This window comes from Armigeres subalbatus, chromosome 3 (assembly GCF_024139115.2).
Source record: "Armigeres subalbatus isolate Guangzhou_Male chromosome 3, GZ_Asu_2, whole genome shotgun sequence".
In the NCBI taxonomy this organism is placed as follows: Eukaryota; Metazoa; Arthropoda; class Insecta; order Diptera; family Culicidae; genus Armigeres; species Armigeres subalbatus.
In genome coordinates this window covers 199591764-199619259 of record NC_085141.1, presented here as the reverse complement: position 1 = coordinate 199619259, position 27496 = coordinate 199591764, and the positions used below count along the sequence as shown (strand labels likewise).

General features: G+C 36.7%; 1 protein-coding gene across 4 annotated transcripts in view; it reads left to right on the top strand.

Moving 5' to 3' along the window:
• Positions 1–27496, top strand: part of LOC134225992 (unconventional myosin-XVIIIa) — a 543965-nt gene that overhangs the window by 373307 nt on the left and 143162 nt on the right. For all 4 annotated transcript variants that reach the window (XM_062706483.1, XM_062706482.1, XM_062706484.1 and 1 more), the window contains one exon: positions 13379–13738. In XM_062706483.1, the coding sequence (XP_062562467.1) occupies positions 13379–13738 (360 nt within the window). The remainder of the gene's footprint in view (positions 1–13378; positions 13739–27496) is intronic.

The window sequence follows — 27496 nt, the reverse complement described above, 5'->3', positions numbered from 1 at the left end:
AATCGACTTCTATAAAAACATTCTTCATGCCTGCCGTATCCTAACGGAACTATCAATTCTATACTTTCGCCTCTAATGCTATCATGAACATGTACGTCCAAGTTTGGAAGATGATATTAGCATTTCCATATCATTGTAAATCGTTCAACTTCACGTAGAAGTAACACACACGAAATCATTAATTTAGTAATTTAGAATAATGTGTTATAAAAAATGCCTTGCATCTATGAATATTTGTAAAGTTTATCCGTGGCTTGCTCCCATTAAGAGTTTCATCGTACTATGTAGATGCTCGTGTTGCACGCATTTAGGCGTAAGTATGCTCTTCGTTTAGTTTCATAGTACTATGAGATTGTCCGAAAGTCAAAATTCGAACGAGAAAGGCACCATCACCGCTAGGTGGATTAATGGTTTTTCATTTTTTGCCAGGTATCTGGCAACCCCAATCCTATCCACTACGTTTGACAATAGCCAACATCTTTGAGTTTCCCATTGTTCTATTGAAATTGGATTTCCCACTGACAATTCTATTTTGTAAACAAACCACTATTCTGAAGTGATTTTTCCTAATAGACGTAAGTATTTTCATCATTTTTCAAGAACTTGAGCGAAAGTATGAATGCGAGGTGTATTTCAACAAGAATATTGATGTCTTTAATGAATTTTTATATTTGAATCGGCACCAAGCGCTCTACTTCGCCAAAATATCATGATGTTCAAAATACATTTTCAATGGCAGGTTTCAACGTTTATGATTACGCCTTCATATTAAATCAATCGATGATTTTGATGTTGGCATCAGAAACATGGTCGCTTCGCAGACCCCTGTTTTTTGCACTTAAAAAAAAAACCACGTGTCCATAAGGGGGAGGGCTCTACCTAATGACCACGATAAACCACATGGGAGGAGGGGGGTCGAAAATCTTCAAGAATATAACCACGTGGTTTCTGGATGGCCCCTAATTTATATTTTTCACATGCAAATAATACCTTAAACATCACTGCTGGATTGTCACACAATGTACTCCTCTAGAAACTATTAATTTTCATACTTAATTATAGAAGTTGTTTCGATAGGAAATTAGGACACTGTGATAAGACACTTAGGAAGTGTATCGGTTAATTAACGCGCGCGGTCCTGGAACGCCCATGCAGGTTCGCTCGTGCTGTGTGCCGTAGGCTATGTTTTTTCGATAGTGTTGTGCAAAATACAAAAGCGCGCGTGTCCGAGTCCGAGTGTTGACTAATGAATTCTATTTATTGCGGTAATCGGACACATCTAAATTCAAATACTCTTCGTTCTCCTAAACGTTCATTATAGGGTAACCGTACCCTTAGTGGAGGTAGCACCAATAGTGGAGGTAGTGGTGTTTTAATGAGATTAATCATAATTATACACTTTACGATAGTTTCAGTTGATGCGCCGTGCTTTAAATATCCTTACAAATACAACTTATCCTAAGATTTCGCTTGAAAAACTATAAAAAACAACGATTTTCCTTAATAAGAATGACTCCCTTGCACCTATAGTGGTGCAACTGTACCAATAGTGGCGAGTCTCATAAGAAATCCCTGGATAGCACCACTATAGGAACCAACATTATTTTTTACCGCCACTAAAGAAACAGTGTACTCATAGTGGTGCAAGCAATATTTGGTAATTGTTGATGTTAAATGACATCTATTTCATTTTTGTTAGCAAATTTTTTAGTTTCTTTAGTTATCTGTTGACTAAGGTATTAAATCTGTAAATTTCCCATAGAGTAGAGTGGGGCAAGAGTACGCACTTAGTTTTCAATCGATCATGTGGTCCTTATGAAGCAAGCTTCTGCATATCAAATCAATGTCGATGATTCATATACTCTTTCTTTATGTTACCCAGCGGAAAAAATAAATATTGAAATTATTGAGATGCATTTTGGTAGAACCCTTATTGCAAGGCAAGTGAAAAACGCATTCTTACCCCACCGGTGGGGTAAGAGTGCGTATCGGGTGGGGTAAGAGTACGCATTTATCCAATCATGTGCTTTAAGTATATATTAACACAAATAAAAGATATTGTCGGCGTAGCACCAACTTAGATTTCGGAAGTCGGGACTTCCGAACCGAACTATCTTCCGAAGTTGTATCTGTCAAACAGGCCTGGTAGCGAGTCACTTTTTAGTGACTTGGTCACTATTTTGAGTCTAGTCACTAAAAAGTCACTATTTGCATCCAAAAGTCACTAAAGTCACTATTTTTCGGAAAATGGTCACTAAAGTCACTATTTTGCATTGCCTGTTGTAAAAAAGTTCAAAATCATGTGTACTTTATATTTGTATTATTATCAACCAAACCAAAAAAGTTCCAAGTGTCTTGTGAAAATCGTGAGACTATTTTTGATTCATGTCAACTATGATATATTTTTTTCACGAATGGAATTTATTAAAATGCGAAAGTCTAACCCCAAGTAAAGAGTACAGAATTGAGGAGTATTGGAACCAGAACTACGTCTGTTGGTGAGCGTCAATACGGAGGGTGACAAAGATAGGTCTCAGTTTTGTCACATGACAATGATGTTTGATGTTTCTCAACGTTAGGAAGAATAATGAGCGATAACGGGGTCGTAACAGAAAGTACAGTATGACTGTTTAATTCATTTATGATTGTTAAATCTGTCTTGCGACCCTCCGAGATAAGCCGCGAAAAATAATTGTAGACCCAGTTATGTCAAAAGTAATTCTGGCACAAGCCACTAAATTCAAAATTTTTTGATTGAAATTATTTCAGAAATATCACATTTTTATAAAAAGATTCTGCCATTTAGAAATTAAAGTTTATTAGAATTTCTAAATTTCAAAACTCAAATCCTAAAAACTTCATTTAAATTTATTATTAAAACATAGTTTAATAACAAGTAAAATATTTTTTAAATTTCCACACATGATAATTCACATGCGCTAAACATAATTCACATGCGGATGAGTGCAAAATTTGGAAAATGTTAATCGTGTAAAAACAGAATCCAGTGTACTTTATATTTTTCAAACAAATATTCAAATCGTGATTCCAAATAGTTCACTGGCTAGGCGTCAATCAGAAAATTTTATTTCATTCTTTGGCTATTATATTAAAAAAAAGTTTTGTTGTAATTATCAACATGATTTTGTGATACAACTTGTAACTCACTACTCGTTCCCATGACGCCTGGTAGATACCTTATCGTGGTGTGTTACTTAATATGAGGTACCATGGTAATATTGCTAGCTTCTGGCTGATCCCATGAATACCATCCTCAATATCCAACTCTGTAGTACTTATGAATGTGTCGCAGTCATTGGCCTCTTGCATCCATCCTCCCCCTTCGTACAATAAAGATGGGCGTGGCCAATAGTAAGTAATCCTCATAATTTTGTTGTTTTTGCCTTTTCTTGATTTCTGATAGCATTCTAGATAAGGATTTCAAAGATAAAACACAAGTTTGCAATCTACGAATCATACCTGCAACTTTTAGCTCTATATCCGGTTCAAAACTTCATACAAAAGTCACTATTTGGTAACTTTTTCGGCAATTAAAAGTCACTATTTGGTCACTTTTTCGTCATCGCTGGTCACTAAAGTCACTATTTTGAACGGCATTCATCGCTACCAGCCCTGGTCAAACTAATTGATGCGTTGCTTAGCCCATCTTTAGGCGAATCCAGCGCACTACTTCCGAAGTTAAGAAAGTTGCCTGTATCTGGAGAAAATTTCAACTTCGGTATAAAAAGCGTTCTAACTTTGTTCCGGATAGACAATAATAACATTTAATTGATGTTTAATGAACATTTATTAGGGATTGTTTGAAGTTAACTCGGTTAAATTTCAATCGAGTTTTTATCTGCTGAACGCTCGGTTCTCTGCTCGGCTCAATAAAGAGGAACCGAGCGCTCGTTAACTATTCTGTCAAGATCAAGCTGTCAAATTTACCGAAAATACTCGGTTTACTTTATCAAGGATAACCGATGTTCGGTTAAATAATGTTACCGAGAGCTGTCATGTGAACCGAAGTTACTGTAAAACAATAACGAAGTTCGGTTCAATTTATCAGCATCAGTCATTCCAAAAGAAAAAAATCAATTATGAAAAATAAAAATGAACTGAAAGGAAAATCTTCCATCGTTTTGCGATTATTACAATTCATCCCAAGAAGTAAAGCAAGAACGCTATGAGATAGCAAGCTGGGTGTATTCCGGCGGGTATAACTTATTTCAATCTGAAAATAATTAAATGAAAATAGCTTTTTCATATTCCCTAAGATTGTTCCACGCACTACCTGTATAAATTTATATGCTGCACAAATTGAATAACATAGGCAAAATATGTAAAAGTTGTAAAACAGTTTCAATCAAACATGTATGCCTATATTGTTAATTAATTGCTTATGTCCAGGATTGGTATATATCAAAATGAAGTTTGTTATACCGAGTTTTCTCGGTTCTTCCGTACCGAACGAGGTACCGAATAAGTACCGTCTACGGGGTGTCATTGGGACAAAATGTTATATGCTCCAAATAAATGTTACAAAGCTCTAGTAGTTAACATTGGAATCAAGTTCTAATTAGTTTGGTACAAGCTTGGACAATAAATTTACCACTGTGTGGGGGAAAAATAATAAATGAGAGAAATCCTTCAAAGTTATATGTTGTTTAAAATTGGTCCATTCTCACCCCTCACAGGGGGTCACAGTGGGCCACATACAATAAAGTTCAGCGGTGACGATGCAACGACTCAATCGTTCATTAAGAATAATTGCCTACATTAAGGCTCTTACCAACAATGTATGGCAAATCAACCAAAAGCTTGGCCCAATCTCACCCCTTTTTAGCGCGCATTGCTCGTTGCTACGAAAAACCAGAACCGCTAAGAAAATATTCATAAAATTCGATAAAACAACAACAGATTATCGTAGCATGATAACCAGGTATCCATCGATCTAAAAACTAGTTATGTAATACATTTGTGGGTTATTACTGACACTATTTTAATACGGGTTCATTCGATCAATAGTTCTACATTCAAATTCCAAGCACTATGGTACGAGCACAATTAGTTCTTGGAATTTGTTTCGTGATTTCCTAGACGTGAATTTTAATATAATTTCGAACCGTTTGAAGTTTTCATCAAAATTCGTAACAGTTTCTGAGATATTAGGAGTTGAAACATTTTTCGTTTTGGCCCAATCTTACCCCCTAGGCCCAATGACACCCCGAATGACGGTACACAAAAAGGTTTTACCGAAATGTTCGGTTCATTTGACATGGTTTCTGTCAAATATGTTTTGATGTAACCAATCATTCGGTTCCAATTTGAAAACATGTAGCTGGATATTTATTTTAAAACGAATTATTGGGTTCTTTATTAATAACCGAATCGGTTTGGTAGAAACATGAACCGAGTTCGGTCATATTTTTTAGGTGTGTACGTAACTCTTAAAGGGGAGGGGGCCTAGAAATGTGTTATATACAAAACACTACAGAGGTAAAAATATATCATGGTTTCGCGTAGCGTAAAATTGAATTTTCCTTAAAGAAAGTCCACCAATCACGTAACGTAAAATTTGGCAATTTCATCACCCCTCCCCCCTATTTTACACTTTTTGTATGAATCCTCTAAAAATTATATGGATCGTCATACATTTCGCAATTCTTCCCTGCCAATCGTTACGTAATTTATGAATGTTTCTTTTGATTAAATGAAATTATCATTTAGATAAAATTCTGTTTTCGTACTATGTTTAGATGTACAACAAGTCCTAATACAATTTCATTATTTCGCTTCAGTGCTTTGTTCGCTGAGTCCTTTGTAACACCAAATTACTTCAACTTATCCTTATAACTTGTGATTATTTTCGATTCCTGTCCCGTTTTTCTTAGGTGTGGATCTTTACGCTTTGTAAGTAGTCTTAGGGTCTGTCTCATTTGGAGAATTAAACTGAAAATAAACTTAAAAGTGACATTTCAATAATTATCGAATAACCCTGCTGGCAGAGCAAGATTACTTTTGACAGATATCGAGTCATTTAGCATCGACGTCTTATTGGAATTGCTAGGTAGCCCCAGCTATTCCTATGACCGGGTCATAGGTTTGCTAATTTTCGAACTGTCACTTTTAAGTTTAATTCTCCAAATGAGACAGAACCTTATTTCGGCCGGAGATACGGGTTTGGCATCAGAACTTGAAGATTCACATTCGTACTCTTGCGCCAGCCGTTCCTGCGTACTTTTACCCCACAGTCCCAAAATTTACTCAAGTAATGATTTTGACTTCTTGGTAATCCAACCGGATTGGTGTTCTGCACCATAAAGTACTCTATACAATAGGTTATCGAAATGGTATAATGTTCACCTGATTGAACGTGTATATGGTAATGAAATACTAGTTGCGGAAACACAATCATTTTTAGCAAAATGACCAAAAAAATATCTAACTCCATATCTCCCTTGTTGTTTATTCAAATCGTTCACAATTATACATGATAATAGTTGGCCAGAATACCTGTCAAACTGATGTAGCGGGGCTAATTTATCTTTTTTTATTTCTTAAAAAAATCGAAAACGTACACGAAAAAAAAACTTTCATAATGAATGTATTTGGGAAAACACATATATTTTTGCCATTGTGGTTTCTGTATGGAATATATATCTAAAGGTAATGAAAAGTGTGCGGCACTGCATAAGATAATCATAACACAAAACTTATACATTTCATGTCAAATGCTCATATGCATGATTAGATATTTTTAATAATCAGTATGAGAATAATGAATGATTTTCATTAGATATTTAACAATAAAATTATTAGGTCCTTTAATGTATTAAATGTATGATATTATTTTTTTCCAAATAAAAAATCTGAAAAATCAATTTAAAAATCAAAACATGTATAGGGTTTCTTACCCCATTCCTGCCCTAACATGCATGCGACTGCATTATTTAATTGATATTTATGACAGGAAGCGATTTTTCCTAAATTTCGTGTGCCGTACAATACTGCAATGGGGTTCACTTCTGCTTAAAAATAGCTTTTCTTGGTGAACATCGTTTGAAAAAGCTTTTATTTGATTTAAATTAACGATGTCCAGCACTAATTTCAGTCATAGCGATTTCATTTCCGGCCCACTTCCAAACCGGTTCCCGGCCTAAGCAAAATTTCGCTCAATCTTTCAACACCTTACTCTCATTCTCTCTCGGGATGGTAGAAAATGCGACGTAAACAAAAATAAGCACGTTCAACGCCGACATGATGCCACATGGTATTATTTATAATAATTTTTATTTGGTTGAAAAGATATATTCACTCATCCAAATTACTTCCAAACGCTTAAAAACTATATTTTGTCACTTTTTGAAATCGGGAGAATTACAAATAACATGATACGGTCAACTAATTAGATAGTTTTCCTATGAACGTTGAAGGACTTTGTTCATATTAAAAAAATACTCCTGGCCTTCTGGCAGCACGGGCTAGAAGTTCTTAGGCCGAGGTGAATTTTTGTTGGGTTTGAGGATACATTTTTAAATGTATTCTAATATGTTTATATTAGTTCTAGTGAAACATACAAATAGAAAAGATTAAAGTGCGTGAGCTTAGAATTATTGTGTGGTGATAAACAGCTTCCAGCAATGATTGTATCGAGAACTGTGAGGATTTTCAGGTAGGTGTTTACATGAAAATATCGTTTTGTAAAAGTGGAAAGATTCACTCCGGCTCAGTGTTGTAGCAACGGAGAGTGATTGTTTGGAATGCACATTTTTATTTTCTATAATTGGACCAATTAGGAGTGAAATAAATGGTTGAAAAATATTGAGCATTGTACGATATAAATGGGAGACTTTTTTTAAATTATCAACCATAAACCTACGGCTTCCAAAAAGTGTAAATCCTTAGTTTTCTGTGCAGTGAGCCGGGAATCGGGTCCATAGGCCTAAGTAGTGATTTACCCTCTATTTTTGTAATCTTATTGTTTGACATAATTTTAAAAGAATACACACACATGCCATTCCGCTTGAAGCTTGATCGTTTGATCTTCACACTTGCTGCTCTGCATGGTGGGCCTTCCAAAGACAAGATGACCTCCGTGTACAGATATTAATTCTCAGGTGGCAGTATCGATCAGACGGATTGCATTCTCCATGCAAGAATAGTCCGTCAGTAGTTGAACCACACATCTGATGGGAACTTTTCCGGGTCGCAATTATTGTTCTCTTTCTGGCTTTGCGGTTGTACTACCGAATCGGGTCCAGCTGAACACCTACGATGCTCCATCAGTTATTTCCGGGTCATCGAGGTTTACATGTCCCGGCATGACAACGCTTGGCCGTGTTGATGGTGACCCGGCGACACCTCCACCTCTTTCACTCTGATTGTAATCGCAATCTCCGCCTGAAAAAATATGAGCAGATTGGCTCTGGATTATTGAAAAAAAAAACACAATTGGTTTGAATAAATATAATGTTGCGCCTAAATAGGCGCAACATTATATTACCTGTCTTCCTTGATGTTTAATGCTCGTTTTAATGAGGAGCCGGATCAGAACAACAAAAAGTGAACAATTTTCCCACAACAGTTTGGCTGCAGGATGAATATATCCGACGGCACCGCGGCTGCTTTTCTGTTGTGATATGCTAATCAAAAGTATAAGTTTCGCTTAATACTTAATTAATTTTTGCCATTAAGCGAAACTTATGCTTTTCATTCAATGTGTGTGTGTGTGTTATTACAATCTAACTCCCACTGTCTGGCAGTGGCATTATGGATAAAATATTCGTGCAACCATTTTAATTTAATATAATTGCAAGAATCTTAGATCCGGGAGCTAGAAGGTGATAGCTCTATTGTGACTCCTATAGCCCATTTCAAGAACGCAATCATTCCGAAGCTATAGTCGTATACAATAAGCCCCGCGTGATTACACCCACATATCATATGGATATCTGAAGTGTATTCATACTTCCTGGATCAAAAATCAATTATTCGATCCTGGCGCGTATTTAGTAATGAAATCAATCAATATTTGGAAATGCATTTATGATTCATCATACATTACTTACCATTTTCCAACATTATCCCTACACTAAATATGTTTGCATTTGCATTCCTTGGACACATTCGAAAGCAGAGCATTAGTGATTAATCATAGATTTAATCATGATTAATGAATAATGAGCTATTTAATCATTATTCATTAATCATAATCATACAAAAAATACGATTTAATCATTAATCACTAATCGTTAATCATAGAATTTTACATTTAATCATTTTTCACTAATCATATTCATAATTGTTTTGATTTTATTCATTAATCATCAATTTTAATCATTGGATACATCGCTTTTATTCATTAATCTTTAATCATAATCATATCATTTTTATACCTAATTTGGGAGAAAGGTTACTTGCTTTTTGATCACTATACGCAAATCATTCAATTTGATTATTCATAATCATTAATCATTAATCATATCGATCGGTAATCATAAATCATACACATATTGTGTCAACATTTAATCATGATTGGTAATCGTTAATCACACTCCAAATATTTTATTCATTAATCATAATCGTTAATCATTGTCAAAAATTAATTTAATCGTTAATCATAATCATTAATCATTGTCAAAAACGAATAAATCATTATTCATAATCTTTAATCATAGAGTTGAATGATTTAATCATAACAAATTTAATCATTCATTGGAAGCTTTATTCATTAACGCTCTGTTCGAAAGACAGGATCATTCCCCTAATGCAGAATTCGTACGACTGAACATCTATCATTCGAACATAGAAAAGAGTTAACGCAATACACTGATTGCAAAAAAACATCATAAAATGCAGAAATGATGAAGTTCCGTTGGAATTTTTGCATGAAAAATTGAAATAGGAAGCATGAAACAAGCTCACCGCGTATTCCAGTATATCTCCGTCCATCCATGCTGCCATTAACATGAACCAAAGAGCTCCCAGCAGGTCCATACGGTCGTCATCGCCGGTTTCGAACATGCAGTCTGAATCTCAGCCTAATGGTAATGTCGTTGTGCGCGACCGGTTTTGTGATTGGAGGGACGATTCTTCCGGATTTTCGTAATGGATCCATAAGCAAACTTCTAGATTATTCAATTCAGCGCGTATTCATTTTGATATAGGAAACATAATCGTAGGAAACATAGCAAGAACATAATGAGACAATCTCACAAAACTAATCCATTTCCAAAAAATGGGAGAGACTTTTAGCTCCCATGAAGCTTCCACATTATACACATTTTTTTACGTATATTTCTTAGAATGAATCACAAAACCGCACTTTTTTTTTAACAGAACACTCATGCAAGTTGCGATATACCTATTACCTATCCGGTAGTTTACGAAACCTAAAACCGGAAAAATCCTAGCGGGAGCACCAGCCGAATTAAAAACTTTACGATATCGAAGACAAAAATTCGCTGTCAGAAACTTATGCTTTTCATTCAATGCGATAATAATCGATATGCACAATCTAGATGAAAACGATTCAGCTTTATTATGACAATCACATAATGGAAAATGAAAAACGTAATATGATGTTTAATAGATAATATAAATCATATTGAATAATTAATATAATTGATTTTTTTTTAAGTGTACTCTTACCCCACGCGCACTCTTGCCCCACTCTACTCTAATTATCAATTTTTGTAAAATATTTTCTTTTGTGGATCTACTAATCAGAGTGTAAAATAATCGAAAATTTTTAGTGAAGTCCATTTTTCTTCATTTGTCAGTTCACTTCCGACACATTCATAGTCGGCTCTGGACAGTCAATATTCAGTTGAATATTAGTCATTGAATATTTATGCACATTTTACAAATTGATAAATTATCTGTAATCTGAACACGCTTTAAATGAGTCAAATGATTTATCACAAGGACTGAATCCGATTTTCTTCCGCGAGGCACTTTCAGCGGTAAACATCAACATAAATAATGCTAATCATGTTTTTTTCTGCGCATAGTAAACACATTCAGTGACAGTCGAATGAATGAGTTCGTGGAGTAGTCGTCTGACTATGTCATTCTATGTTTTGAATATTCATGCGATGTTTGTCAATATTCGGACCGAAGTTGGTTCATGAAGATGAATATTTTAAGCTCTGCTACTAATACCTCCACTATTGGTACCGTTACCCTACTAGCAAACTGATGATAAGATAGCCCACCGAAAACCCTTCACTGCAGACGAGAATGAACTGTTTTCCAAAAAACAAATCAAAAAAACAATTCATTGTGCCATGAAGTACATACAAATGCTTGTTGAAAATTTTAGAGTTTTGTATAGGAATATAATTTATTGCAATGTGTGATTTGTTTTTTTGGAAAACAATTCATTCTTAAGTCCTGTATTTGCCTGTTTTATATGACAAGATAGTCAATTGGCTATTAGTGTTACCGAAGACCGGACATTTTATTCATTCTGCATTCAACTGCATTTTAAACTCGTAATTTTCTCTTAGGTCTTCCTAAGGCACACCTGGGTTTCATCTAAAGGTAGCCTCAAAGGTTAAGAAAATGTTTGCATTTTATATAGAACAGTTTTATCCTATAGGTAGCCTCACACCTCAGGAATCTGGTCCGCGGAATTCTTCCCCATGTATTTTTATATATGCGATGTTTTCGGGATTTGGGCACGAAAATCAGAATCCCGGTCCCATTTAAAATGCACGGGGACCAAAATCCGGCGGAAAATTTTCCCGAGGTGTAAAGGCTACCTTAGGGCCGATGCCCACGTAGCGTCTTTTCAACGCTGCGTGCACACGGCGTTAAAAGGACGCATGTGTGCATCGGGAAAAAGCGGTAACGCAGCGTCGCCGCACCGATGCACACCTGCGTTTTTTCAACGTCACGTGCACGCAGCGTTGTAAAAACGCTATGTGGGCATCGGCCCTTAAAGGCTACCTTACACCTCGGGATTTCCGCCGGAGTTTGGTCCCCGTGCATTTTAAATTGGGCCGGGATTCCCGAAAACATCGCATATGCAAAAATGCATGGGGAAAAATTCCGCGGTCCAAATTCCCGAGGTGTGAGGCTACCTTAAGGTACCTTAAGCTACCTCGGGAATTTGGTCCGCGGAATTTTTCCCCATGCATTTTTACATATGCGATGTTTTCGGGATTTGGGCACGGAAAATCAAAATCCCGGCCCCATTTAAAGGTTGCCTTACCTCGGGAAAATTTTCCGCCGGAATTTGGTCCCCGTGTATTTTAAAGGGGGCCGGGATTTTGATTTTCCGTGCCCAAATTCCGAAAACATCGCATATGCAAAAATACATGGGGAAAAAATCCGCGGACCAAATTCCCGAGGTGTGAGGCTACCTTAAAACGCACTGGAACCAGAATCCGGCGGAAAATTTTCTCGAGGTGTAAGGTAGCCTTTATACGCCTTCGGAGTTTGGTCCGCATCTTGCAATTACGAAAAAAATAGCAAATTAATAAATCTCATTACCGCTGAACAATTCTTTAATAGCAAGCAGATTGATTGTTTAATAAAATAATAATTGAATTTTAATTTAAAGAACCTCGCTGAATATTTGTAAATAAACAACAAACTGCTCAAAAATATTGGCGCTTGACAAATGTTGTCAGCTGTCAAATAGTATTACCTAAAATGCTAGTGCGAACAGTTTTGTAACTCAGAAGTAACACCTTCGAATAGTATGTTATTCAGTCGTAATCTGAACAAGCTTGTTATAGCAATTATATGTTTGGAATCCTGCTAGAATCATTGCTAGGATAATTTTATTTACAAATCGAATCCTTTGTCGCCAGCATTGATGAAAGTTTTGATTCACTGTTTATCAAAGACAGTCATATTCATCATTTTTAAGTATGATCCAGCCACCTGGCACGACGCCATGTTTTTGCAGTCAACATCTCAAAGTAAAAGTTATGGTAGTATTTGTGTTGTTTACCAACATCTGATTTGATTCCCATTGGGATCCAGACATGTCAGTGGAGACCAGTCGCGCAATGTTGGCAGCAAAACAAGCCCATTGTGCGAGAAATGGATGACACCCACCTGGTATGATCGATCACGGTATGATTTTATGACACATATGCTTAACCGGTTAGGTTACGAGTTCTATTGTCTCATTGGCTCTTATTGAAATCAGGCAAATCACGGCACTGTACCGGTATGACAGTTAAGTAAGAATACGAAAAAATGATCAAAATATTGAATATAATTGCTAATAAATGTGGATAATAGCGCCTTCTTTCTTACTGTAATATTTTATACATTCTATGCTCGTTTTTGTAATATTCGAGAAAGGGCACGGTCACTTATAAGTAGACTAATAATTTCACTCTACATATATTTACAGCTTTCAGAAGTTACTTCCGAACTTACCGAAGAGCATTCGACATCAAATTTAATTAGTGAAAGATTAGAGGCAGAGACGAAGGAGAGAATGAAACTTCAAAAGGATGTGGAACAGCAACACATGAAGTATAAAAGCTTACAAGAATCATCAGAAAAAATGGAAATGGAATTGCTATGTGCTAAATCGGATCTAAGCGGAGATCTCGATGACGTCTTAGAAAACGATGTTGGAGTAAACGTGTATAAGGTCAAGTACGAAAGAGCCATGAGAGAACTGGAATTCACCAAAAAACGTTTGCAGACACAACATGAACATGACTTAGAGCAACTAGTTGGTTTAAAAAAGCAATTGGAAAAAAAGGTACAGTACAGTTTTTTTTATTTTCTCATGTTAATTTAAGTGACATTAAATTTGATACAAATAATAAACTTTCATTTGTTTTATGGTCGAAAGGACACATGGTCGAAAGAGACAAAAGGTCAAAAGGACAAAACGGCGGATGGGACAAAAGGTCGAAAAGGACAAAAGAACAAAATATGACTTCGTTCTTCTTCTCTTTTATTCCTTCCTCCTTCTTACATCTTTCTTTTTTCTTCTGCCTTCTTCCTTCCTCTTTCTTCTTCTTCTTTCTTCCTTCATCCTTGTGCTTTCTTCCTTCTTGATTTTTCCTTATTTCTTCTTTTTCTTTCTCTTTTCTTTTTTTGCCTTTCTCGTTCAACAAAGTTGTACCGAAAGTCTATAATTGTCTGTCTGTCCGTGTGTATGTATGTGTGTATGTGTGTGCACAAAAGCTACGAAAAACATTAGACAATTTTTTATATAGTAATCCTCAACCGATCTTCTCGCAACAAGTTTCATTCGACAGGGGGCAAAGCATAGTTGATCGCTATTGAATTTGATAACGATAGACCGTTGGGTTTAAAGGTAATAAAGAAAATGGTACATTGAACCATATTAGCACCATTTAAGCGTATAAGGTTGGTGTCTTGGCTAAATGCAAGAAAGGCTGTATCACTACTCGGTGAATTAAGCTGGGTTTTTATTCTTTTTTATTTTTCTTCCTCCTATCTGTTTACTTATTTTTTCTTCCGTCTTCATTCTTCCTGCTTCCTTCTTCCTACTTTCTTCTTCTTTTTTCCTTCTTCCTTCTTCCATCTGTCTTCTTTTCTTCTTTTCCTTCTTTCTTTTCTCTTTTTTCTTTCTTTTTCCTTTCTCCGTCTTTCTTGTACCGTCTTCCTTTTTTCTTCTTCCTTCTCCCTCCTTCCTACTTTTTTCTTTCCTTTCCATGTTTTATCGTTTCTTCTTCCCTCTTCTTTTTTCCCTTCTTCCTTATTCTTTCTTCCGTATTCCTTTTTCCTTCATCTCCCTCTTCCTATTTTCTACCTTCTTTCTTCTTTCTTCATTTTGTTTCTTCTTATTTCTCTATTTTAAACCGTGCTCCTCCTTTCGTCCATCGTTTTGTTTCCTTCGTCCTCCTTCTTTTACCTTTTGCCCGTTTTCAGCTTTGGCCCGTTCTTTTGTCCCTTTCAACATTTTGTCCTTTTCGACCTTTTGTAATTTCGACCTTCTGTGTCTTATGAAGTCTTGTTTTTCGATTTTTTATCCATTCTACATTCTGTCTTTCGACCTTTTGTCCTTTCTACTATTTGTCATAGATTCGTTTTTAACTTGCATACACTGAGGATAATCCGCACATATTTATCGGCGAAAATCCATAAATTTTTATTTTAAGATTTATATGTGCGCATTAAACCATTCACTATCCCAGGAAGCACTTAAAACCAATTAGTGTAATATATATCATCAACAGCTGCACATACATTTCATTAGCGCAACACAATTTTTATTAGACAACAAATGAATCACAAGCGTGAAGTTATCTATTAGTGAAGACATATGTAGGGGAAGGTGAATAGACTTGATCCCCGGGGAGACTTGATCACCCCCTGTTTTATCGAGATCTAAAGTAATTTTGTTCTAGCGTATTTTTTAGTATAGATCCTCTAGACAAATGATCTTTATGTGGTGAGTTATTTTTTGGATGGACAACCTTATTTATTCTGCAGGGCGGTTTGTATGTTTTGAAAGATTTTTTTATTGGCCACGCAAAATTTGAACAACTTTTCATAACAATGACCAAAGTCTTTCGTTTTTTCACAGCAACAAGCCATAAATATGCTGAATGATCTGTACTGATGAAAATGTCAACATTCCATAAAAGTTTCAGGATATTTGGATTTGAAGTTATTGCCTCAATATGGGGACACTTGATCCCCATAGTCACCCATACAAAAATTTGCCGAAAAAATACAAAAAAAATATAAATCTGTTCTTAGGCTTCTAATTTTTTTGTAGATTTGACGGATTTGTTGAAGGGTTGGCAGGAAAAATGATTTATTGCGTAGATCTCATAGAAAGGGGATCAAGTCTCTCCAAATTTTAAAATTGCATGTGTTGTCGAATTCAATAACAAAAATCGTTCATGTATACGCACAGCAATTCGATCATTCCGCGTATTTTGAAGGGAAAATATTTAAAAAATCTGAGAGCATCTTTCTAATTTTATCAAAGCAAGTTCTTGGAGAGGGATCAATTTCCCCCGAATATTTTCAAAGTCAATTTTTGACAGCACTTTAAAAAATCGATTGTGTATCAATAACAACAATAATTTAAGGACTATCATGCATCAGTAAAGTTAAATACTATATTTCTTAGAGAGCCTGTGTGGAAATCGCTTAAGTTTATTTATTTTTGGTTGTGATACATCGGAAATCAGAAAAGGGGATCAAGTCTACCCAGTCTCCCCTATTATTCTGAGTGTAGGTAATTTGTTCAAAATTTCACGTTGCCTATCTGTCATCTTCTTCTTCTTCTTCTTATTGGCATTACATCCCCACACTGGGACAGAGCCGCCTTGCAGCTTAGTGTTCATTAAGCACTTCCACAGTTATTAACTGCGAGGTTTCTTAGCCAGGTTACCATTTTTGCATTCGTAATATCATGAGGCTAACACGATGATACTTTTATGCCCAGGGAAGTCGAGACAATTTCCAATCCGAAAATTGCCTAGACCGGCACCGGGAATCGAACCCAGCCACCCTCAGCATGGTCTTGCTTTGTAGCCGCGCGTCTTACCGCACGGCTAAGGAGGGCCCCAATCTGCCCATCAGTGTTTGGATTATTTTTCATTTAACTAATTTTATTTGCTGATTATCTTATACATGCATTCATCTCTTAGACTAGGTGTTCCGTGTTCTTTTAATAAGGGGGGCTAGGGGGGATGCTTAGCCCTTCCTAGAACAAAATAGCCTCCCCTAGAATTTGAAAAGCTAGGTAGCAGTGATATCAATTTTCAACATTACTGAAAAAGTTTGTAGACAAAAGAGTTATCTCCCATATTCACCTTATCATATTGAAATAAGTGGCACAGACAAATGAACTTGTTTCTCATTTCTGATAAAGATTCCTGTGTGGTAGTGAAATTGCACTTAGTGTCAGGTGTTAATTATGAAAATGCAATATCTAATTGATTTGAAAGCATTTACATTTGCAATTTTTCATTATTTGTGGAAATTGTATATTTATTTATTGCTCATACCCTGATTTCTTTATTGATAATTATCTATTTTTTTTATGGAAAAAATCTAATTTTTTAGATGGAATTTTTATTTTAGTCGTTGTTACTCGCGCGATAACTTATAGTGAACAATATATCCTTGAAAATAAATACATAAGGTCATATTATCATTTGGAGAAATGTAGCTCAGAATATCTTATGCTATATGAGCCGAAAAAATGGTTTTGCAAAAGAATTTTCTCGAATGAAGTCTGTAAGAAAAGAAACAGTAGTATCGGCTCATAGTCAGCTACGGCGATAAAATCTGCAGAATTAAATGTCCTTCAAAGTATGTTATTCGAAAAAGATTTCCGGAATAAAATATTCTGTTAAAATTTTATTTTACTTATAAAAATAATGTTGTACTAAAATTCAATTTGAAATAAAACACAAATATTGCAAATATACTGCGGTCCGCTTCAACAGCTCAAAATCGCAATGCGGCCCTCAATAGTAAGCATGCTGGGGACCACTGCTGTAAGTGATACAGGTAAACGCTCGGGTGTGCTCTCAGTGATAAAACTACTGCTTAAACTCTAAACAACCGGCAAAACTCGACTGCCGTAAACATTTCAACAGGCGGCTAAACTTCACTATCGTTAAACAACATCAGAACTCGGCAAAACATAACTACCGATAAACTAGTCCACTTAAGAACGCCTCCGTGGCAATTAAATATTTCAAACACTCAACTAATTAAAAGTACTTGAATTCGACATCTCTCTTGAGACGTTGAAGTCGCTCTGAACGACGAAAACTTTCCTCACTTCGACGGCGCGGAACACCAAACCTCGCCTCAGGACCACGACCCGTGACCCCGTCACCGTAGATGGAAGAACCCGAAAGAACACCATATAAGTCGTCTTCGTCGTTGCTTAACCTAACGTCTTCGTCGTCATCCTCTCTAGCACTCCCTCTAAACTCTCCCTCCGACAGAAACCTGAAAAACACGTGAGGAGATACGCCCGAGAAAATTGGCTTCTAACCATCTACGAATATTCGTAGGTCTAAAATTCTTATAGTAAACAATATCTCCAGGACGCAACTTGTCAATCCAGTCATGTTTTTTGGGACTATGACTTCCTTTGGTTTCGTCGTATGATGCTTAAAACTATTCTTCGGATTGAGTAAATCCAACAGCGTCTTCGGCTTGAAACTAAATAAACTTTCGGAAAAAAACGTATATCCATCCTCCAAACAAGTATTCCGGTAGCCAAACAAGAAGTACGATACCATATCCTTAATACTTTAACCACTTTTATACGGTGGACTCTGCATCAACTTGACTCCATGTTTCTCGAAGAAATCAATCAACTCTTTCGAGCTAAACGGTGGCCCGACATCCATAATAACTACATCAGGTAACCCAAACCTTGTGAAAACGCTCAAAAACTTGGTCTTAACTTTCCTGGCATCTGTTCCAAACTTCATATATTCAACTTCAATCCATTTTGAAAAACTGTCCACAATAACCAGGAAAACTTTCTTGTCGAAGTAGAAGAAGTCTGCATGAAACTGTGCTTCTTGCCATTTGCTTTATCTTGGTGATTCCTGTGCAACAACCTCAAAATCTGCTTTTGTAAACTAGCAGAAATAACACGACCCTGGTACCATAAACAACCACGACCTTGGTACAATAAACAACCATCGACCAGTTCAAGATCTTGATGCTGAGCATAAACATCCAACAAACTACGCTCCAACTTCTTTGGCCAACCATGCTTCATGTAGGAAACGATTCTTTGAATAAACTCATCTTGCTTTGTTTCAGATGCAATTGAAACATGGTTCAAAGGAAACTCATCGTAAACGTTCAAACTCTTGATGAACACCCGTTGCAACGAAACTGGCACTTCATCAGGCAAAGGAAATCTTGAGCATTGCCCATTTTCGATGACGGTCTGAAAACAATGTCAAAAACGTATATTTCAGTTCCATTACATATCTTTGCAGACGCGTCACGAACAACGAATTCTTGTCTTCTTTACTAAATATGCCTATCAACGGTTTGTGGAACTTCTTTATGGTACTCAAAACGGCTAACGCTTCCAAGTGCAATATTGGGTAGGATTTTTGCGAGTTAGTTAAACTGAAGGAGGTAAAACTAATAGGCCTCTCCTCTCCTTTGATTTCGTGAGCAATCACACCACCTAACCCATAACTGCTAGCATCTGTCACAACAACGACAGGCTTTCATGGATCGAAAAACTCCAGAAGTTTTTGAGACAACAACGACTGCTAACTTTCTTCAAACACACGACGACACTCATCAGTCCAGACAAACTTAACGTCTTTTTTGAGTAAACCATATAAGCAGGGCCGGATTTAGCTGGAAGGGGGCCCCGGGGCCGACAGTATGTGGGGGCCCCAAAATGTACAAAATAGGTTGGTTTTGCTACATAAGATTTGTGGGGGCCGGGGCCATGGCCCCCCCGGCCCCCCCCTAAATCAGGCCCTGCATATAAGCCATATAAGCAGCTTAAGCATGAGAATAAATTGGGGATAAAACAAAAGATATTTTAGTTACTAGATAAAGATTGTCGCTATCGTCGCTTTTTGGAACATCTTTTGCTGGCGAGGATAGGGGAGCTTAATGTCAAAGAAGGAAAATCCATACGATTTGACAGCTTGGTACCCAACATGTTCCGGACAGCAGAACAAAGGGAACCGAAGCGACAATCATTATCTAGTAACTAAAATATCTTTTGATAAAACTTACCGTAGTAATTTATCAAACCCAAAAACGCCTTCAACTCGGTTACATTATTTGGAACCTTGGCTATACGAATTGTCTCCACCTTTTCTGGACATGACAACAAACCTTTATCAGTCAACACGTGATCCAGAAATGGCAAACTAGTTACAAACCATTTGCGTTTTTGCAAGTTGACTTCAATGTTGAATTTAGAAAGTCTCTCTAGAACCAAATTAAGCTTTTTGCCTTTCTCGTACAACAAAGTTGTACCAGAAAGGCTTTCATTTCACTCCCAAAACGTACTTTTTATAGAGCGCTTGTAGACCCATAGTATTATATACCATTCGATTCAGCTCGACAAACTGAGCAAATGTCTGTCTGTCCGTGTGTGTGTCCGTGTGTGTGTGCGTATGTGTGTGCACATTGAAACATTAGACAATTTTTCTAGTACTAAACCTGAATCGATTTTGCTACAACAAGTTGCATTCGATGGGGAATGTTTTCTTCTTGTTCGCTATTGAATTTCATAATGATGGCACGTCTCAAAAACTAGTAAATATTCAAAGAGTTATGAGACATCATTATTTCGTAACAAATAAGCTATCGATTTTCTAGGTTATGTTCTCCCAAGACACAATTTATTAGAAACCGGCACGCTGACAGCATAGAATACACAGCTTACACGGAAGAAAAAACTTCACAAAGAAACATAGAAACCCATTAATGAGTTAAAAAGTACCTATTTTAAGATTTCATGTATACACTGAAAATTCTCGTTTATTTTTTCAAAATGACCTAAGAAACATATTTTCATGAATGAATTTTAATATTGCGATCAACAGACCAATATGATAGCTTTTGATTGCAGTACACAAATTAATTCATGAAAAAAAGGTGACATATGTTCTTTTTAAAAGTTAAGCGTCATTTCTGCCATTTCTTTCCCCTATGGGCCGATGTAAGCAGTGAGAAGTGAAAAGTGAGACGTGAGAAGTGCGAAGTGAGGAGTGAAAAGTAAGAAGTAAGAAATGAAAAATGAGAAATGAAAAATCACCAGATGATTCGAAATGAAAACAAAAATGTTTTTCCAAATTTAATCTAGACTATCCTTTGAAAAGAGCTGTAATTTTATTGCTAATATTTTCAAATGGATATAATAGAAAAACGACGCATCCCACAAAAAAGTGTTGTATGGGTGACCATTGCAAAATCAGTCAAACTTTCTAGTGAAAATATCGGAAACAATCCAAATTGAGCCCTACACTGAAAAAAATCAGCTTAAAAATTTGATTTGCGAAAAACGCCCTTTTTATTTAAATGAAATTTTGTCTCAAGATAGGTGATTATGTTCCCTATCAACCGTCCATACATCGCAAGCTGGGCACTCTTAAGGAAAAAAAGTTTTTCTAACAAAAACTTTTTCTTGTCGGAATTATTTTCAGTGTATTTTCATCAGAAACTAAACCAATGAAAGCCATCGTTATAGAACCCCAAGCAAATCTATTTTTATGATACACTAGCAGACCCGACGAACTTCGTTTCGCCTAAAATTGATTTATTTTCTGATTAGATCTCGAGTTATGAAGAAATTGGTGTTTCATTTGTATGGGAGCCCCCCTTTCCAAAGCGGGGAGGGTCTCGAACCATCTTAAGAACCTTCCCCGGCCCCAAAAACCTCCACATACAAAATTTTCACGTCGATCGGTTCAGTAGTTTCCGAGTCTATAAGGCACAGACAGACAGAAATTCATTTTTATGTATATAGATTGTCTAATTTAGTCACTAAATATAGTTTGTTTTTAAATTAAGAGTAATATTAAAAAGGGGTTTATATCTTCAAAAAAATATTATATTCCATTATTAGCTTCTTTAGTTGCGACCAGTTACGACCAAAACATTGTACTCTGCATGACTGTACAGGAATACTTAATATGAGTATGTATGTATACATATGTTAAATCCACCCCTTAAAGACACTGAAAAAATCAATTCCGTCAAGAAAAAGTTTTTGTTAGAAATTTTTTTTTTCCTTCAAAGTGCCCAGTTTGCGATGTATGGACGGTTGTTAGGGAACATAATCACCTATCTTGAGACAAAATTTCGTCCAAATCGAAAAGGGCGTTTTTTTGCAAATCGACTTTTAATTTTTTAAATCAATTTTTTTAGTATAGGGTTCAATTTTGAGTTTTTCAAAAAGTTTTATTAGAAAGTTTGACTGATTTTGCGATAGTCACCCATACAACACTTTTTTGTAGGAAGGGTCGTTTTTCGATTATATCCATTTGAAAAAATCAGTAAAAACAAGTTTGACCCTTTTCAAAAGATAGTCTGAATCAAATTTGGAAAAACTAAGTATGCACTTTTCTTTTTACAGCACTTCTTAAATATTGACCAATAAATTTAGGGTAAAATGCCCAATAGTGGACCCCCTAGTAGCGAAATTTTGCTCTTCCTGGCATAAGTAGTGGAAATTTTCAAAATATTAATTTTGCGTGTTATCTAATATCAAGCTCCGCATCTCCTCTTCACGATACATACATAAAACACTGAAATACACGACGTTATTAATTGAAATTAACATTGTAAAGTCGGACTAAATATGCCCTATACTAGACCCCCTGGGGGTCCTTAATAGGAAATTGCTTCCCTATAGCCAACACTTCATTTGATTTTCATGTTTCGTTTCGGGACGTTCTTCTTCCCTATTATGGACCCCCCAAAATATTCCTATAATGGACACCCTTGGGTTTATTTTTTATAGAATTGTAAAAAATCAATTAATTTTACTTTCCATAGCATTTTCAATGCATGTAATCAAATCATAGGACTGTAAGGTAGGTTCTCCCGATGGAATTTCATAGCAAAATGTTTCCATTGTGCTGTAATAATGAAAAAATGTCTGGAGGGTCCACTATTGGTTGGGGGTCCACTATTGGGCACTTTACCCTACAAAAAGTCAACTTAAACAATTAGAACACTTGCAAGTTCCCAGTTCTATTTTGGCTTTACGCATTTTATTACATTTCCCGCATAACTTTTCAAAAGGACCTAAGTAATTTTTTTTCATGAATTCTCGCTTAACTTTTCAAAAGGACGTAAGTAACATTTTTTTTTCATGAATTAATTTGAATACTGCAATCAATAGCTTTCATATTGTTCTGTTGATTGCAGTTCCTCCAGGAATTCCTTCGGAAGTTCCTCCAGGAATTCCTTCGGAAGTTCCTCCAGGAATTCCTTCGGAAGTTCCTCCAGGAATTCCTTCGGAAGTTCCTCCAGGAATTCCTTCGGAAGTTCCTCCAGGAATTCCTTCGGAAGTTCCTCCAGGAATTCCTTCGGAAGTTCCTCCAGGAATTCCTTCGGAAGTTCCTCCAGGAATTCCTTCGGAAGTTCCTCCAGGAATTCCTTCGGAAGTTCCTCCAGGAATTCCTTCGGAAGTTCCTCCAGGAATTCCTCCGGGAATTCGTCCGGAAGTTCCTCAGGGAATTCCTCCGGAAGTTCCTCAGGGAATTCTTCTGGAAGTTACTCTGGAAATTCCTCTGGAAATTCCTCCTGAAATTCCTCTGGAAGTTCCCTCGGGAATTCCTCTGAAAGTTTTCAAAGAAACTTTTGAAGGAATTCTCAGGGACACTTCCGGAGGAATTCCCAGGGACACTTCCGGAGGAATTCCCAGGAACACTGAAATTCCTCTGGAAGTTCCCTCGGGAATTCCTCTGAAAGTTTTCAAAGAAACTTTTGAAGGAAGTCCCAGGGACACTTCCGGAGGAATTCCTGTAGGAACTTCCGGAGGAAACTTGGAGGAACTTCCGGAGGAATTCCTGGAGGCACCTCCGGAGGAATTTCTGAAAAAACTTCAGGAGGAATTCCTGGAGAAACTTCTGGAGGAATTTCTGGAGGAATTCCCGGAGGAACTTCCGGAGGAATTCCCAGAGGAACTTTCCGAGGAATTCCGGGAGGAACTTCCGTAGGAATTCTCTAAGGAACTTCTGCAGGAACTTCTGGAGGAATAGCTGGAGGGACGTCCGTAGAAATTTGTCCTATTTGTCTTATTTGCTTTATTTGTCTTATTTGTTTTATTTTGCTTATTTGTTTTATTTGTTTTATTTGTCTTATTTATTTTCAACTGTTTATCTGATCTTATTCATATATTTGATTTCAATATATAATATATAATATTTGGTATCCTCGTGTTCACAAATAGGAATACGCTTTTTTCTTGTGTCACGCTAGATACAAAGTTGACGGACTTTCTACTGCTCTCATCGCTCCTTTCCTGTCGTGCGCCATAAGAAAATATGCTGTTGGCTGCTCTCCCGAAATGGTAACTTTTGTATGGAATTTAAAAAACTTGGTTGAAGTAAAAAGAGCTTCCTGCAAAATTTATTGCGGTGACATATACTTTTTATTACATCAAAATGATCGTTGGAAAAGTTCAAAACTTTTGTCAGTTGGGTTTTGCGAAATTCGGTTCCTTTGTGCCTCAAATCATCGGAGAGAGGTACTGAGAAGCGAAAATTTCAGTTCTACAATAGTTCAGTATTTAGAGCTTAATTCAAATTTGGGAAATAGTAGGTCCATGAAATTTTGAACATTCCTTGATAAATTCCAAAAAGATTGTCAGTTGGGATAAGCGAAATTCGTTCCCAATTCCGAGTTATAGACATTTTAGTACGAAAATAGCGCTCTACTGCGAGAGAGCTTCCCTCAGACCTTAAAGTAGCTGTTCCTTAAATAGTTCGTTAAAGTAGTCGCTAGATTATTCGCTGCTGGTTTGAGCGAGACAGAGTATATGTCAAAAAAAAAATTAACCAGCAATCTGCGGTGTATTGTTCGAAATGAACGTTTATCAGCAATGCACTTTCTGCTGTACTATAGATCTCGCATAATTTATCAAAAGGACGTAAGTAACATTTTTTTTTCATGAATTAATTTGAATACTGCAATCAATAGCTTTCATATTGTTCTGTTGATTGCAGTACTCAAATTAATTCATGAAAAAAATAGGATATCATGAAGTTCAGCAAAAAAGTTCACAGGAGTTCATGCAGGTTCTCAGAGTTCCTCAGGAGTTCCTCAGGAATTCCTCCAGGTTCAATTCCTCGGAGTGCCTCCAGAATTCCTCCGGTGAGTTTCAGTTTCCTCGGAGAGGGAATTCCTCAGGAGTGTCCTGGGACTCAGTTTCTTTGAGTGAGGTTCCAGGAGCCAGGAGGTTCCTGGAGGTCAGTTCAGGGAGGTGTCCTGAGAGGAGAAGGAGGAGAGGAGACTCCTGGAGAAGATCCTGGAGAAAAGTCCTGGAGGAGAAGAGAAGAAGGCCTGGAGAACTTCGAAGGAATTCCTGGAGGAACTTCCAGACAAATTACTGGAGGAACTTTCGAAGGAACTCCTGGAGGAACTTCAAAGGAATTCCTGGAGGAACTTCGAAGGAATTCCTGGAGGAACTTCGAAGGAATTCTTGGAGGAACTTCCGCCGGAATTCCTGGTGAACTTACGAAGGAATTCCTAGAGGAACTTCCGAAGAAAATCCTGGAGGGACTTCGAAAGTAATTCCTGAAGAACTTTCGAAGGAATTCCTGGAGGGACTTCCGAAGGAATTCCTGGAGAAACTTCCAAAGGAATTCCTGGAGGAACTTCCAAAGGAATTCCTGGAGTAACTTCCAAAGGAATTCCTGGAGGAACTTCCGAATGAATTCCTGGAGGAACTTCCGAACAAATTACTGGAGGAACTTCCGAAGGAATTCTTGGAGGAACTTCCGAATGAATTCCTGGAGGAACATCCGAAGGAATTCCTGGAGGAAAATCCGAAGGAATTCCTGGAGGAACTGCCGAACTAATTACGGAAGGAATTTCTGGAGGAACTTCCGAAGGAATTCCTAGAGAAACTTCTGAAGGAATTCCTAGAGGAACTTCCGAAGGAATTCCTGGAGAAACTTGCTTTATTTTACTTCTTAGTCTTATCTATCTTATTTGTCTTACTTGTCTTATTTGTTTTTTTGTCTTATTTGTCTTACTTACATCAGCACCACTGTTATCACCTAAATCCTTTTCAAAGCTTGTGTGGAAACCTTGTACAGAAATCCTCTCACGATATTTTCTAATGTTGTTCTAGAAACGGCTCATGTTTTCATTTTCCAAAACCAGCTGGAGTTTGTTTATTTTGATTTCCTCATTGCGTGATTGGTCGGCGCTGCTGCTGTTCTCTCGCCGAACCACTGCATGAGTGATAAATTTCTTCCCCATTGTTGCCAATTCCTTTTGTTCTCCGTTTACGGCAAATTCTCAAGCAATTCTCGCTTAACTTTTCAAAAGGACCTAAGTAACATTTTTTTCATGAATTAATTTGAATACTGCAATCAATAGCTTTCATGTTGTTCTGTTGATTGCGCTATTCAAATTAATTCATGAAAAAAATGTTACTTTATCCTTTAACTAAGCGAGAATTGTAAACTGCATAATGATGAAATAATTTTGGCGACACTGACAGCATCATTCTGGCGCGCTGAATTGGGCAATTTTCTCTCTCAGAGAGTGCTATCACGTGTTTTTTTAACGGAAAACCTTTCCCTCAGACCTTAACCGACCGTATCCATTTAGCAAGTACGGTGTTGAACATAATCTGGAGATTAAAATAACACTTTAATAAAGTTTAAAAAAAAACTTAGCAAGTAACCTTAAAAAACACTTTAATAAAGAATAAAAAAAATAAATAAAAAATAGCAAGTAACCGCACAATATTGAGTAAAACATATTAAGGGTGTAGCATTTCCGCATGCGGTGAATGAATTTCGCACCGTGTATATAACTGACAGCATGAATGTTTGTGTTGCTTCTTTCGTGATTTATTCGCCTTGACGAAGCCGCGCGGAGATGGACGTGTGCGTGAAATCACTGTATTTCGACATGATGAAGATAGGAATTATTTTTGTAAATGCTTTTAAAATGTGTTTCACAGAGTTCTACTGAAAACTTTTGAATATATATGGTTAGAATTTTGGAAAACTATATGTTAGGCTACTTATCAACAAATGATTTTTTAATAGAAATAATTCAACTTTCGTGTTATTAATCTAAAAGTAAATCGAATTTCTAACCCGGAAAATCAAACTATGTTTGGCTAAAACGTGTTTTAACGTTTTAATAAACATTTTAAAATTGACATCATATATTCCTTGCCGGGTGAAATAAAAAAGCATCATCCAGCCCCCATTTTGTTTTCGCGCTGCCGTCAGGGCCAATTGATGATGCTAACCTTTCAAGCAAAGTTTTCCAAAGCTTCAAATGTGGAACACGAAAACTAATGGACGAACACACACGCGCTAGAGACCCGAAGCCGATGACTTTATCCGCTCGCATCAACACAGCTGTAAAAGTTTCATCGTTGGAAATAAAAATCGCATACCTACGTACATGCTTTCTCGTGCGCTCATTACGTTTGCTGCCATTTTGTTTCATGCTTTGGAAGGAAAGAAGAGGCGTGTCATTAAGGCTAACTGCTTTTTGGTTTGGGTGGTTTCGTTGGTTTGGGTGGAATGATGGTGTAGTTTGGGCATATGGGTGATTTGAACATAACGTTCGTTTTCATACACCTCCTTATTTCCATATTATGCGGCTTTTTTCATTTATATTTATGTGAATTGTTGGTTTCACAATTATTACACAAAGGGATGCAAAATCAATATATGACATACAACTAGTTTTATTGAACTTTAATATTACATTGGTGAAAAAACACTACGTGGGAATCAGCCCTAAAACAATTGAAGACGCAGCAACGCGTCTGGAACGTTAATCCATATGTATTTTTCAAAACGCG